The 15,668-nt window shown below is 40.0% G+C and overlaps 1 protein-coding gene across 8 annotated transcripts in view; it reads left to right on the top strand.

Annotated features, from left to right (window-relative positions):
- Window positions 1-15,668, top strand: part of TJP1 (tight junction protein 1) — a 308,887-nt gene that overhangs the window by 128,611 nt on the left and 164,608 nt on the right. Inside the window, exon 1 of one of the 8 annotated variants that reach the window (XM_075069579.1) lies at window positions 13,436-13,899. The exons of 5 other annotated variants lie outside the window; for them this stretch is intronic. In XM_075069579.1, coding sequence (XP_074925680.1) covers window positions 13,867-13,899 — 33 coding nt within the window. In that variant the 5' untranslated portion in view covers window positions 13,436-13,866. Of the gene's footprint in view, window positions 1-13,435; window positions 13,900-14,369; window positions 14,444-15,668 lie in introns of those variants that run through there. 2 more of the 8 variants (XM_032779736.2, XM_032779756.2) reach the window with 2 other exon arrangements.

Genomic DNA, 15,668 nt, shown 5'->3' with positions numbered 1-15,668 from the left:
CTGACCCTTGGGACACACTAGTTACCCCTCCATTCTGAGAAATTTCCATTAATTTTACCCTTTTCCCTGTCTTTTAGCCAGTTCTCAATCCATGAAGGACCTTCTCTTTATCATGACAGCTTAATTTACGTAAGAGCTTCGTGAGGACTTGTCAAAGGCTTTCTGGAAATCTAAGTACACTATGCCCATGGATCCCCTTGTCCACATGTTTGTTGACCCTTCAAAGAACTCTAATAGATTAGTAAGAGATGATTTCCCTTTACAGAAACATGTTGACTATTGCTCACATGTTTATGTTTTTCTATGTGTCTGACAATTTTATTCTTAACTATTGTTTCGACTAATTTGCCCAGTATCGATGTTAGACTTACCAGTCTGTAATTGCCGGATCACCTCTAGAGCCCTTTTAATATTGGCGTTACAGTTAGCTAACTTCCAGTCATTGGGTACCGAAGCCATTTAAAGGACAGGTTAAAACCTTAGTTAATAGTTGCGCAACTTATATTTGAGTCTTTCAGAACTCTGAGTGAATGCCATTTGTCCGGTGACTTGTTAATGTTGAGTTATCAATTAATTCAAAACCTCCCTAGTGACACTTCAATCTGTGACAGTTCCTCAGATTTGTCATCTACAAAGCCAGTTCAGGTTTGGAATCTCCCTAACATCCTCAGCCTGAAACTGAAGCAAGATCCATTTGGTTTCTCCAAATGACTTCATCTTAAGCGCACCTTTTGTATTTCTATCGCAAGAGCCCACTGGTTGTTTAGCAGGCTTCCTGCTCTGATGTACTTAAAAACATTTGTATTACTTTGGAGTTTTTGGCTAGCGTTCTTCAAACTCCTCTTTGGCTTTCTTATTACACTCTTGCACTTAAGCTAGCAGTGTTGTGCTCCTTCCATTTGCCTCACTAGGATTTGACTTCCGCTTTTTAAAGGAAGTCTTTTTATCTCTCACTGCTTCTTTACATGGTTGTTAAGCCACGGTGGCTCTTTTTTAGTTGTTTTACTGTGTTCTTAATTTGGGGTATACATTGAAGTTGGCCTCTATTATGGTGTCTTTAAAAAGGGCCATGCAACTTGCAGGGATTTCACTTTAGCACTGTACCTTTTAACTTTTGTTTAACTAAACTATCTTGAGTAGTTTGTATCATCTGCAAATTTTGCCACCTCACTGTTTACTCCTTTTTCCAGATCGTTGTGAATATATTAAATAGACTGGGCCAGTACAGATCCCTGGGGACAGCACTATTACCTCTCTCCATTCTGGGAAAACGACCATTTTTCCTACCTTGTTCCTATCTTTTAACAGTACAATCCAGAAGAAACCTTCCCTTTTATCCCATGACTCTTTTTTTCGCTCAAGAGCTTTGGTGAGTGGCCTTGTCAAAGGCTTCTGAAAATCAAAATACACTATATCCACCGGATCTCCTTTGTCCACATGCTTGTTGACCTCAAAGAATTGTAGTAGATTTGGTGAGGCATGATTCCTTTACAAAAACCATGTGACTATTTCCAACAAATTATGTTCATCTACGTGCCTGACAATTTGTTCTTACAATAGTTTCAACCAATTTGCCCGTACTGATGTGAGGCTACTGGCCTGTAGTTGCCAGGGTCACCCTGGAACCCTTTTAAAAATTGGCGTCACATTAGCTATCCTCCAGTCATTTGTACAGAAGCTGATTTAAATGATAGTTTACAGATGACAGTTAATAGTCCTGCAATTTCACATTTGAGTTCCTTCAGAACTGTTGGGTGAATACCATCAGATCCTGTAGATTTATTACTGTTTAGTTATCAATTGTTCAAACCTCTCTAATGACACCGCAATTTGGACAGTTCTCAGATCTGTACCCAAAAAGAATGGCTCAGGTTTGGGAATCTTCCTCACATCCTCAACAGTGAAGACCGATGCAAAGAATTTATTTAGTTTCTCCGCAAAGGCCTTATCATCTTTGAGTGTTCCTTTAGCATCTTGATTGTTCAGTGGTCCCACTGGTTGTTTAGCAGGCTTTCTGCTTCTGATGTATTTTAAAAAAATGTTGCTATTACTTTTGGAGTCTTTGGCTAGCTGTTCTTCAAATTCTTTTTTCGTCTTTCTAATTATATTTTTATACTCCATTTGCCAGTTTCTGCTCTTTTCTATTTTCCTCATTAGGATTTATCTTCCACTTTTTAAAGGATGCCTTTTTGCCTCTCACTGCTTTTTTTACTTTGTCAAAAGCATAAGTGAGATAAAGCCTTTCCTCTTCACCCAAGACTTATCTGCAACACTTAACAAGCCCCGGAGACTACTTTATTGTTCCTTCCATCCTGAGGTACATTTACAGATTCACAGACAGAGGAAACCACATTCCTGTGTGTCAAATATAGTAATTATACTTTGCTTTTGTATAGAGATCTTTATCTGAAGACCTTAAGTATGACTTTGTAAATAACTACGTATTACCACCCCATTTGGAGAAATGGAGGCACAAAGAGGTAAAGTGATTTGTCCAAGGTCACACAGAGAACCAGTGACAGATTTACGATGTGACCTAGGTTGCCTCATTCCCAGTCCTGAGATCTAACCAGTTCATCCTCAGCAATGTGCTTAGTTCAGTTGCCTATAACTAGGCACTCCCTTTCAGGCAAAGTTGTATTAACTTAATGGATAAGACCGACATATTAGGAATCCCAGTCTAAGGATCATCATGAAAGCCTTATGCTTTTTCAATTAGCAGACTGTCAGTGCACAGCATGGCCTCCCTCCCGTGCATGTATTTTCCTTAGAATCCAATGCTAGTGTGGATAGGGCACAGATGCTTTTTATTTTTAATAGTACTATTATGGTAGCTCCTGGAGGCCTCAACTGAGATCAGGATCCCATTTTGCTAAGTGCTGTCCATATGTATAGTAAAAGGCAGTCTCTGCCTTGAGCAATTTATAGTTTAAATAGACAAAGCATGGGAGAAAGGAAGTAATATCATCCCAGTTTTACAAGTGAGGAACTGAGGTACAGAGAAATAAAGTGACTTGACCAAGGTCACACAGGAAGTCTGTGGCAGGGCCAGGAATAGCCCTCAGATCTCCTGAGCCCCAGGTCCAGTATCATAAGCACTGTCTTATTCTCTACACTCTTTCTATAGGCATAGGCCAGGTCAGTATAACATAGTGGCAGAAATGCTGGCAGCCGTTTAACAGTGGTGCTCCCACTATTGCTTGCACCAGTGAAGCTACACTAGTGCTAGAACCATAGTGGAAGAATTAGGAAAAATCCTCAATTTAGATGAGACCACTCTGGCTAACAGCACCATTTGGCTTATGCAATAGCCCATAGCAGTAGCCGTATTTCTTGTGCTAAAATAACCTCTTTTTAAGAATAGAGTTTATTTTTAAATAAAGAGAAACATCTTCTATGGCTAAAGGTATTTGAGGCCTTTATTGATAAACAAGGAGAGTTTTTTACCTCAGGATAATTAACTTGCATGAGCTATCCTGAGGTAAAAACACAGTGGAGAGAAGGCACTTTAGTTTTACCACAAGATAAACTAGGGGATGTCAACCCCAGGCAGGGCTACAGTGAGTTTCACTGACTTCAGTGAGTTTACCTTATGGTAAAACTAAAGTGCCTTGTCTTCACTGCATTTTTACCTCAGGGTAGCTCATGTGCATTAGTTATCCTGAGGTTAAAAAATGAATTTTTGACAAAGCCTAAGTTGACACAGCCCTAATATTGATTGTGAAAATACATAATTCCAGAATTCTCCATTCTACTATTCCTAGAGTTCTCATGAATCAACAGGACATAGTGCTGAAATCCATTCACTGAAACCGGATTGAGATTACCTAACTCATTTTCACATACAATCTAAATTTACAGTCATCTCACTTCACAAAAGGTGAGGAGGCTAACCCATGATGGCCACAGCCCACTGGAAAAGAGGGTGTGTTTTTTTAAACAGAAGTAATTGATAGCCACTTATGGAATGGGAAAAAGAGAACGCAGGTTTGGGAAAGGAGAGAATAAGAAAAACAAAGAAGAAATAGAGGTAGAAAAAAATGAGATCAGAATGGAAGGGGAAATTGTGAAAACTGATTTTTCTTCCTTCTCTTAAAATTTGTTTTCTTTTTTTAATATGGTCTTGATGACTTGATGCATCTTGTTAAAAAAATAGTAAAGGACATACTCTTACACTTTGGGGAGGTGGAAAAAGATATCACTCTATAAACGAGGGTTGTCCCTTCTAAGGAGAAGCATTTTAGAGGTATGGAAACATAATCTGCTATCTCAGAATAAGTTTAAACAGAGTCTCATTTGAAGTGTTTCTCCACCTCCGCAATCATCTCAAGAAGCTATGTAAAATGCTTCAATATCAAGCATATCTCATTGTTTCTCTTAACATTTGCTCACCCTAAATGAATTCACACAAGAAGTAACAGGTTATCTGACTCCTGAAAATCCTGACACCTGGCAACACTGTAAACTCTTCTCAACTTGGAAAATACTTTTAGAAAGATTTATTCATCAGCGGCAGCATCAGGTTTATGCAGAAGGATGCTGAGCAGATGTGGTGACTACTGGCGACTGCAAAGCTTAGTGGATTGGCAGTGAATAAGAGAGACTTTCACCTCTGTGTCACTGTTTCAAATTTAATTCAGGTTGGTAGTGACTGAAAAATGTAGGTATCTGATGGGTATGTTAAGTGAATTTGATTCATAAGTTCAGTTCCCAGTGGACAAGTACCAAACCCAATACCATTGGTTCTCCCAGCAGAGGGCTCTAAGGGCCAACTAGACAGAACTGTCTTTTTCTCTCCTAGAAACAGTTCTGCCAAATTAGAGCTGTGGCACACTGACTGGATATTGTGGGGAAGCTTGTTTTGCTTATTGCCTTTGCTTTACCTGTTCCATAAGCAGTCTAGAGACTGAGTGCTCTCCCTATCACTCTAGCATCTTTCACCAGCATTAACATTTCACACATGTAGAAAAAATATGGCAGACGTCAATAAAAAATTTATCTAGTGAAATCCATGTAGTACATAATTTTCTTACTCTTTTGTAAAGTTTATGCTGTCTAATCAGTTAGGAATTCAAAACATGAAAAACATTCAGCATCATCCAGATGTGGTAAATACAATGTCTGTTCCCATCTAATCCAATAATAAAAGTCTGCAGTGTTCAGCGGCACTCAGCCTTCAATTATACTATTTTTAGGGGAGGGACTGTATTTTTGTATATGTTTGGAGACCATATGGTACAATCCTGATTGCAGCTCCAGGGCACTATTTTAAAATAATTATTAAATTATCATGATATTTGGGAACTACACTAAGAAGATTTTTCTTCAGAATTGTAACTGAAATTGGGAAAAATGTAGGTTGATTGTTTTTCAAATCAATAAAACTGGAATCTCATTAAAGATACATGGCTCTTTGTAGCTCTCTGTCATCTAAAACAGATAATGCCCTTTGTTTTAGTATGCAAGTACAGTACCCAATTTTACAAACTATGTGGAGTTATGTACCTGTTTATTGGAGATCAGAAGGTAGTCAGCTGGTGAAACATGCCAGCTGCTAGTCTCTCTGAAAAACTTTCAGATTTGGTAAATCAGAATATATCTGCAAATCTGTTTCCTATAAAATGCCGCCTAGATAGATGGATTAGATCAAATAGATTTGGTTAGGTAAAATTCCAACTGAGATAAATAAGTGAATATTGTATTCAGTATCAGCAGGAGCAGTAATTATGACTATACAGAAGATTGCATAACCATTTGCATTCTAATTTTGTGCTTTAATCACACTTAACTTTATGAAACTCTCAGCTGTTAGGCTAAACAATTTTCAGGATTATTCTTTGTGAAAAAGTTTTCTTTAAAAAAAGCTTGAGCTAAAATTGTTTATTAGCCGTTTTTTAACAGAAGAAGAATGAAAAATATCCACTTTCCCTACAATGAAAAAATGTTTAAATTTTTTTTGAACAGCTATGGTTTCAAAATGGCTGTGGTAAAACTTTACATTTGCCATGGAAATAGCCCTCATTGAAGTCAAATATGCTAATAAGAACTGGTTTTGTGCAGCCTATATTCAGTCAGTTTTCTATGGACTTTTAAGCTCATAAAATGCACAGTTAAGGAGGTCTGTGAGGCATATGTATAGTTGTATAATTTACCTGGGCACTACCTAGTGCAGATGTCTTCTGTAGTCTTTGTATGATGCATAGTTCCTCTTCCCCATACCTTTGGAAATCTGCTGAAGAGGACCCCCACTACTTCACATTTTAAGAGCAGGAGGTTTGGAGAAGTGGTGTGGGTCCTCTGAGAGCCAGTGGAGCCACCAAAATTGAAAATAGTTGTGCATGGAAAATGTTAGTGCCTTCCATGATCTGGAGTTCTTAGAATTTTTAAGAACCAAAGCACTACAGCAGTCCACACATGTGAAACTCTGTGCATGCAGTGCACAAAAGGCTATATCCAACACCAAATGAATCAATGGATAGACTCCTATTGGCTTCAGTGGGCACTGGACCAGTCTAAAATGTTCAAGATTTAAAATGTTCTCTATTGGATGCATAAGGATTCAATGTGAATTGCCAGGAGCCTGGCCCCAGTGGCTCACTCTGTTTTCAGTCCCTCAAAGCCCTCCTCTTCCTAAGCAACCCTGGCTCCATGGTCCTCTTTCCTCTGATTAGCCAGGAATCTTAGTAACTGCATGTCTGCTAAGGAGCGCAGAAAGATGGCCCTACACTTTTCATATCCTATTCCTCTGTTGTATAAGCAAAAAATACTTTTAGACCAGCAGTGCTATATACTTGGCCAGTACATACTGTATGGTATTGCAGTAGGGGTTTCATTATTTCACAGCATGTCACTTGTTGACCACCTCGAGTTGTATGGCATACCAAAGCCAACATGTGACATGCCTTTCCCTGCCCTGATAATTATTGTCTGGGAAAACCACAGCCTCTTCCCACATAAGAAATTTCCATCCAGCTTTCTTGCACATTGTATTCTGAAACAGTTAAATAAAATGAAGGATGTTTAACTTCTAATTCATAACATTTCACACTATACCAGTCACACAGAAAGATAAATAGATAGAATATATTCCACAAGAGAGTATCAAAAAATCCACATGTTCTCCCTGACAGCTATATTTTGCTGTTGGATTTCTGACTTACTTAGCGGAATAAACATATGTAATATCATAAGTAACCAGACAACTCTCTAGTGGCTGCGCATTGAAGGTGGCTTAGAAGCACTACTTACTCCAAGTGGGTTTTAGCCCACCAAAGCTTATGCTCAAATAAATTTGTTAGTCTCTAAGGTGCCACAAGTACTTCTCGTTCTTCTTCCAACCAAAGTATGAATAACTGATATATATATATATTTTAGTTAAAATATAAACCATTTGAAAATTTTATAGCATAGATATATGTCTGAGACACTCATGTATCTGGCTTAATATCCTTTTTGCAGAATAATGCAAAATAACAATGGTTTATTTACTTATAAAGCACTCCCTAGAAAGCTTTTGACTTTACTATGCAAATGTGTACAGTACTGTATAAAATTAATCCATCATAAAATAGAAGAATACAATATTAATAAGCCAAAGTGGCATCATTAAAAGGAGTTGTTTTATGCACTGGAGCAAATAGTGATTAAGATGAAACACAGGTATGAAAATGTTCTTTTAGCTGGTTTAAGAATAAGCTAAGAATTAGAATAAGCAAAGGCAGGTATCCAGGTGGACAGAGTTCAACATCCTAAGGGCCACATCATCAAAATCTTTATCACCCTTTGTGCCTCATCCAATCATGTTGAAGTCAATGGGAAACTTTCTCACTGATGGAACAAGAAGTGGTGTCAGAACTTAAGATACCAACTGACGGCAGGGCTCACAGTGGAGGTAGTATATATAGCCAGGTCTCTCACCATTAAGGGTTGCTGATAGCCCCTCTACTTTATGGAGGAATGGATGTGCATTCCTGGGGATAAAACTGAGTCCAAAAAATTGTGAGAAGAAAGAGGAAATAATTAAAAAAGGGAAAAATCTGTAGAGAATAAACAATAGAGAGTTGCACATCTAGTTTTCTAAACTCTCATAATTAGGCAATTAAACCTTTACAGTAAACATAATTAGAAAACAAGATCTCAGGTCTTTAGGGTATTTTCTGGTCATCTTCATTACCAATTTAACAATTTGAATGTATGTTTTCCTGTTCAAGATATATATCCTTCTCATCAACAATATCTGTCATAACACTTTATTTTAGATTAAAGTAGCACTCATCGTAACAGGGACATTTGTGTGCTGTATTTTAGAGAACAGAGACACAAATTCAAGTTCTAAAACAATTCAGGAACAGGAAAACCACACCCTTACAGGGCAGACATTCACAGCTTTATCTTTGTGGGGGTTTGCTTGCCTTTCAGAACACAGTTTTGCCATTTTATAGTGTGCAATCATTTCTGAAAAATATTGATTGTGAATACATTATTGCTTATCAAAAAGTGAAATACATTAAATGCTTTTGCTAACATAAAAGAAGGGCCACTTTCGGGCTGCCTTTCCAAAAAGTTTGTAGCCTGAAAGAGAAAAAGATCTTTAGACTGATGTTCATACTAAATTCTGGTAATAATGAGCTTTATGTGAAGACGGACTGTTGTTCTTATGTAGAAGGTATCTTTTGTCAGGACAAGAATACGTAGGAATTAAATGCTACCCACATACCATGTACATGGTGCTGTGAGAGTGCTTTAAAACAAAACTTGACTTGTAACAATGTTTGATCCTTGGAACATATTTTCATTCCTTTGGACCAGATTCATCTTTAGTTTAACACCACTGATGTGTATGTAGCGACACATGGAGTAAACATAGGCCCTGTTAAGTTTCAAAGCTGTCTTTTATTACTTCTACCTTCCCTCTTCCACCTAATACGTCAGAAAAAACAAATGGAGCAAGAGAAGGTAAGCAGATCTGGCATTTTGGCATTCACTGAGAGAAACATAGACTCTACATGCTGGATCAGTATATAAAAACAGCATAGATTAGTCACTGTGTATTTGCAGTATTGCCCTGGCCCAGTCTTCAATGAGAGAGAGAGGGTTCTTGGAAGACTTTGTGACATCTACACACACATAACATTTTGCAAGTCCTCTGCAGTGCATATGGGGTGGAGATTGAAGCTGCATATAGGATTGTTTTTTTTAGAGGGCATAAAGTATAGTTTATAGGGCATGAGTATAGTTCTTTGATCTCAAGAAAATTAAAAAAAATCAGTACTCACTAGACATCAATAACACATGAACTTTATTCCCTAAGGACTCAGTTCAGCAAGGTTCTTAAGTATATGCCTATCTTTATGCACATGGATGGTCCCATTGATTTCTCTAACCACCTTATAATTTCTTGATGAGGAAGCCTGTTAATTTTTCTTCTTTCTCCTGTGGTTGAAGTGTGTATTCCACTCTGTCCCTTGCTCCTTCATTATTGAAATCCTGAATCTGGGCAATTTTCCCAAAAATGTAATGTACAATTATATATATATTAAAATATAAAAAACACAATCTTTTATTTCACTTTTTGCAAGACGAATTGGTTACAGCAGCAAACACAAAGGAGTAAAACCTTTGTAAAATTGTTCTCTTTTTGGGCCACAGACACCAAAAAACCACAGAGGAAATTATCTGTACAGCTGCTGCGGTTTTTCAGTTTCCTTTCTTTCTTGACACTGAGCAATCAGAAAAGTTAAATCATGAGAAATTACAGAACAGACTTCCTGTCATCTTAGTGTACGCTGTGCATATACCACAAATTAGAGTTAAGATTCCACACATGTGATCGTTTGTCTGTGTTCTTTAAATGAATAAAAATGTTATTCATCTCGGCATGAACTTCTTAGGAATTGTTACTGGTTGAATCATAAAAGGTGTTTTTTTGAACTCTCTTGCCCAAGATAAAAAACATAATTAAATACTTTTAGATATCTGCCAACAGATACTTATGAAAAGAATAGTTACATACTTTTTATTTCTTTAAGAAGAAGAAGATGGAACCTAGTCCTACAATCCTTAATAAGCCAAAGTAAGGAGATCATTGACTTCAACAGGATTTTAACCTCTGAAAAGATTGTGAGATCAGGTCCCATTATTACTAGCTGAAGGGAACTGGAACATGAGTAAAGACACTGATCCTGCAATTAGATCTCTCAGGTGAACTCTTATGTGCACCCGGATTCCTACTAAAGTCAACAAGGCTCTGCATGCATGCAGTATTGCCAACTCTCATGACATTTCAGGGGTGTAAGCAATGGTTTTTTAATGTGTGTGTGGGAGATAGGGCTAAATAACCTCAATATTTCCTTTATTTATTGATTAATGCAGTTACTAATTTTGTGGGAGAGGCTAAATCCCCCAGTTGTGTATTCCCATTTATTTAGTATTTTTTAACTCAGGAATCATGTTAATGTACCAGAATCTCAGCTTTTATTTAAAGTATAAAGTAAATCTCTGGCCCTCATGGCTGCAGAGATGAGCTTGAAAACATGACCTATAAAGGTTCAAAAGGCAAATAAAAAGAACTCCAACTATATTGTTTTAAAAAATCTCATGATTTTAAGTAAATCTCAATTTTTGGAATCCCCAACTCTTGATTTTTGAACACTTGAGGTTGGTAATATTCTGGGTGCAAGGCTTTGCCTATGCTGAAGCAGTTGGAGGGTTGGGGCCATAGTTATTTGACCAAAGAGTTTTCAAACTCTTTGGAAAAGAAAGGACATTCCTCAGGAAATGTTTTTATTGTTACAGCTTTTTAAAGCATAATGTTCTCACAGTGTTTGGTAATGGAAAGTTAAAAAGCAGTCTAGCTGATTTAAAAGTAACAATTAAAATTCTCTTTGACATTTTACTTAAAGAGGAGCTAAGCCACAAATTTAGATATAAATCCTTTGCCCCACATCTAGCCAGCTGGAAGAGGGAGAGGCTGTAGGAAGCCAAAGGCAGTGAGAAAATGCAAAGGTTCTTCTCAAGGAAATAATATTTTGAAATGGCAGGATCAGTTTCTCTTCACTCTGGAAAATGTAATAACATTTAAAATAAAAAAGCTTATGTAAAAATTCTGCATCACTGGTGCTTATAGGGAATCCTGTGCTAGCATGACTTAGCATTGGGGCAGATTATGTTCTATTAAAACACCACTAAGTGCACCCTAGTCCCAACAGATACTGACAGAAGCAGACACTGTATAAAGAAATATTTAGATAGCTAGCACCAGTCTTGTTAAAAAAAAATCCCAGTCCCATGAGCAATCAGGACAAAACAGGTTATCTCCACCCCAGAATGGCAGGAATACACAAATCAACTCTTATCCATACCCAATCTCTCAAACTCCTCCATGTCCTAGAGAATCACGCTTCCTAGATCTCTTGATGAATACAATCAAATATGCTGTATGCATTTGTAATATTTTGGCATCCAGTTTTCTGTAAAACAATAAAAAGTAATGGACTGACTACATCTTCCTATTTGTTCTGTTTCTCTTTGCTTGATAGTTTCTTTTGTTTACCTGCCTCTCTTTCCCCCCAGTGTTTTTCAGCATCTGAATTCATGACAGTATTTTTTCTTTTTCTTTCCCATTCCGTTCTCTTCCTTTATCTTAGCTATCCACCTCATCTATCTCTCTCTGTCCCTCCCAGAACTCTCTTCTTGCCCTCTGCTCACTCTAACTCCATGGGTCCCTTTCTCCCACCCTATTCCCCTTTTTCACTCTTTGTTTCCAGCTGATTCTTTTCATCTCCCTGAATCTCAGGGGCTGTCTTCCATTCTTTGGGGTCACTCTCCCCTTACTAAGTTTCTTCCCCTGCTCTTCCGCACTTTGGAGTTTTCCGGTTCTTTCCTGTTGTGATTACACCCTTTCCTTCCTGCCCCTCTCTGTGTGTACTTGTAGACAATTTAAATTGAATATGTGGTTATAAAACATGACCTTTCTTCTTAACCGGAGTGTAAATGTATCAAAAGAAATATAAAGCAAAGCTCAAAGTTATTTCAAGTAATTAATAAAACCGTATGTGTAGGTTTGTACTTCCGTCCTTGTGCAGTGCTGTTCTAAAATCAGCAGATCTGGCCAGTGAATCATTCCTCCTCTCCAACACAGGGGAAGTTTGAGTAAAAAAGAGCATCTGTACACCCCAGTAATCTCCAACTGCCAGAAGACCCCCAGAGGATGACTAGCAGCCACTATAGTGTAGAACATCCTTGTAGCTACCCTAATCTATGCTAGAAAGTGGGCTGGCACAGAGTTTGCCCCAGGATCAGGGAAGTCTACAATGGTCTCCCTCAGCAGAACTATGCCCAGGGCTACTTGAGCATAGCTGAGAATCTGCCTCTCCATGTTGAATTCTGACTGTTGACTCCTAAATTTGTATAAATTATTTATTGGAATTTTTTTTCAAAAGAAAATACATTTCAGTGCAGTGCCCATAAAGTTTGGTAAATGTAAAAGAGAGATTAAAAGAATTATTAAATATTTTGCCTTATTTAAGCTTTCTGGGACATTATTTAAGGTTGGAGAGATTGTTTAAGTGGTCAGGAGTTTCAGATTCCATTTGAAGCTGTCCATGAGAAAGTACAATAGAAAAAAATATTGTGAACAGATTCTCTACTCTCTTGAACCTCTGTAGTCATCTATACCTAGCCAAATGGGTTCAATGCTGCCATTCTGATTTGGAAGTGCTTTAAAACCATTTTGCACTCATTTTCCCCAGGGAAATTACATTGCTAGACAAGGCTCTGTGTAATATCTTTGGATCTCTCTAGTCTTTGAAAAGTAAAATTAACACCATAGTGAAAATCAGATCAGACCACAAATTACAGAAAATGGAAATAATACAAAGCAACAGTGATTGTTTTTGAACTAAGCCTGGATAAATATTTTTTCCTTCCCAGCTCTTACAGCAAGTTTAGTGGGGTGGGATGCCGAATAACAGACCTATTAACCTGGTCTGTTTTGAACTCCCCAGAATGTTTCCATAACTCCTGTGCAGCTGACTCCACCCCTAAGGGCAGGGGGTGATCCTTTTCCTTTGTGCTACGTTGGCCCTGTTTTATTCTCTCTGTAATGAACTCCATCCCAGGCCTGCTCTGTTCCATGCATTTCAAACCATCCCTCTAGCCCCTGATAGGCTTGTGTGGTCTAACTAGGGAACTCTTTGCCCCAGTCACCAGTGTCTGCAGTCCAAACCAAAGCGTGGAAAGAATGGGGAGTGGAGGAGGACTGCGAGCTGCTGTCAGCGAGACTCCGGCCCAGAAATAAGCAGGAGAAGGGGGTGCTCATTGTCAGGGCTTTGGGTTTTTCACTTCTGTGCGGTGCCATGTGGCCTGGGGGGAGGGAGAGCTGGGGGAGAGTGACTGAGAAGCAAGCTCCCCCCTCCAGGCAGGCCAGAGAATGGACAGTCCCAGCAGTCAGACATGTCAGTGGTTGCTTGGAGAGAAAGGCATGTAGCTGTTGCTGGAAGAAGGGGAAAGGGAGCGGACCTGCCATTGTAGGGGCAAACACTGGGGAACGGCATTAGCTGCCCCACCCCCCACCACAGAGCCGGCGGCCCGGCGCACAGCCGCGCTCCCGGCCAGTGCAGCGCCAGCTTCCCCCCCGGAGGAGGAATATTGAGGAGCTGGACTTTTATCAAACTTGTATCCGCTCTCCCCTCCCTCCCCCTCCTCTCTCTTTCCCTGCCTCCTCCTCCTCCTCTCCTCCCCCCTCTCTCTGGGCGATGTTTATTTGGGCAGCTGTGTGAGACGCAGGAGGAGGTGGGGAATTTCTCTCTCCCTGGCTGGAGCGGTTAGCGAGAGACACACACTACTCTGGGGAAAGAAGGAAACAAAATGTCTGCCAGAGCTGCGGCTGCTTCCCCCAAGGTAAGAGACTCGTCCCAGCTCCCGCAGGCCAGGGGAGCAGCACCCCCTCCGCCCCCCCCTTGGTTTGGCGGTGCATGGGCTCCAAAGCCAGCTCTGCTTCTCGGGGCGTGAGGAGCCCCCCGGGTCGGTTGCTGTCCGTTGGCCGCTGCCTGCCTGTGTGTGTCACGCTCCCCCAGCCTCTCGTGGGGGGCTGGTGTCCTCTCTGGGGCGGGGATGTCCGGCGTTCAGCCCGTTGCATCCTGGGAAGGGGGGGTTGAGCTGTTTGCTCCTGGCAGTTTGTGCCCCCCTCCCACGGGAGAGCCGCAGGTAGCACGGGGCCCCTCGCCCCTGTTCGGCGCTGCTGACTGGGAGGATTGGCGCTGGTCTCTCGCGGGTTCTCCCACGGGCCCCCACCTGTTGGGTGCGTGGCTGGCGTTGAGAGAGAGCGCAGAGGAGGAGGTGGAGGGTCCCGCTTGCTTTGTGATGGTGCCGGTTTGAGCCCTTCAGAGCCGGGAGGGCAACCGAAGCTGCCTTTGCAAACGGCTCGGTGGGATCGTTAACTCAGGTGAGGGTCCGCCCAGCTCCCTCCTGTTGTTTTATTGCCCGGGCCCTTTGCCGAGTTTTCGTTTTAGATGCTACGCTTGTGGTTGGTTTAAAAAGGAAAAAAGTTGAAGCAAATGTTTGGGCGTAGGGGAAAGCGGGGTCCGAAGCCCCTGGGGAGGCCGGGCAGATGTGCTTTGAGCAGGGTGGGGAGTGGAAATGTGTCCGAGGCGTGGGGTGTTTGTTCTGTGTTTGGGCCGTCTTTGTGCTTAGAAAGGAGATGTCCTTGTGGAAGGGACACGAGACGTGAAGGAAAAAAAGATGTAGCTAGATTTAAAGCCCCATAATACTGGATGTTTCGGGCGCCGCCTCTGAATCAGCTGGAGAAGTTGCTGCTGACTTTGGGTGGTGCTAACCCTTGAGAAACTTCTCCGCGTGATCTGTAGGTGTTTAAGGTGCAGGTGCATGTTACGGGGTGTGTACTCTGACCTCTCTCAGCAATGCCGCTGCTATGTGTAATCGCTTCACTTCCCCGGGGGAAAGGTGGAGTTACGAACATTCAACAGGTTATTTCTTCCTACGTGTGAAATGAAAGGTTTGATTTGAAAGTGCTTCAGTGTCTAAAAGCAAACTAATCTTAGCTATAAATGATCCGAGGCTGGGGCCATAGACTCATTAGAACAAGTTCCCTGATGTGTTGGCGAATATTGTTCGGTTTGAAATGTTTGCTCTCAAATGAAACTATGCAGTTTCGGTCTGATGTCATTTGTTGTGTACACATACACCTAATAGTGCTCCTCTTCAGGATGAGCTACTAATGTGGTAAGATTTGCCCTTTGCTATGTAAGATCTGAGCATTAGAAGTTCCTATTATTGGAAGGTGATAATATGATACAAATTAATTGTAAACCATAGTTAACCAGACTAATTTGCATACATTAGGATTTCTTAATTTTATTGACCAGTTAAGTTTTATTCAAAATGCCCAAATGTGATTATTGTTCATATACAAGTTTATATCAACATTTTTATTTTAAAATTATACTTCAGACTTAAGTGCAGTAATTCAAAATGCATTTAAAGAGATTTAAAAAAAATAATGTACACTAATGTAGCTCTTCACTGTAAGTGCTTCATATGTGTTTGGGTTTTAGTAATCTTTTTTAAAAATGTTTTGTTAAAACTTCCAAATTAATTGAGACATAATTAATTCTTGAGTAAGAACAAAATTATAGTGCACCTTAGATTTC

This window comes from Chelonoidis abingdonii, chromosome 9 (assembly GCF_003597395.2).
Source record: "Chelonoidis abingdonii isolate Lonesome George chromosome 9, CheloAbing_2.0, whole genome shotgun sequence".
NCBI classification, from domain to species: Eukaryota; Metazoa; Chordata; order Testudines; family Testudinidae; genus Chelonoidis; species Chelonoidis abingdonii.
This window is presented reverse-complemented; position numbering and strand designations above follow the sequence as displayed.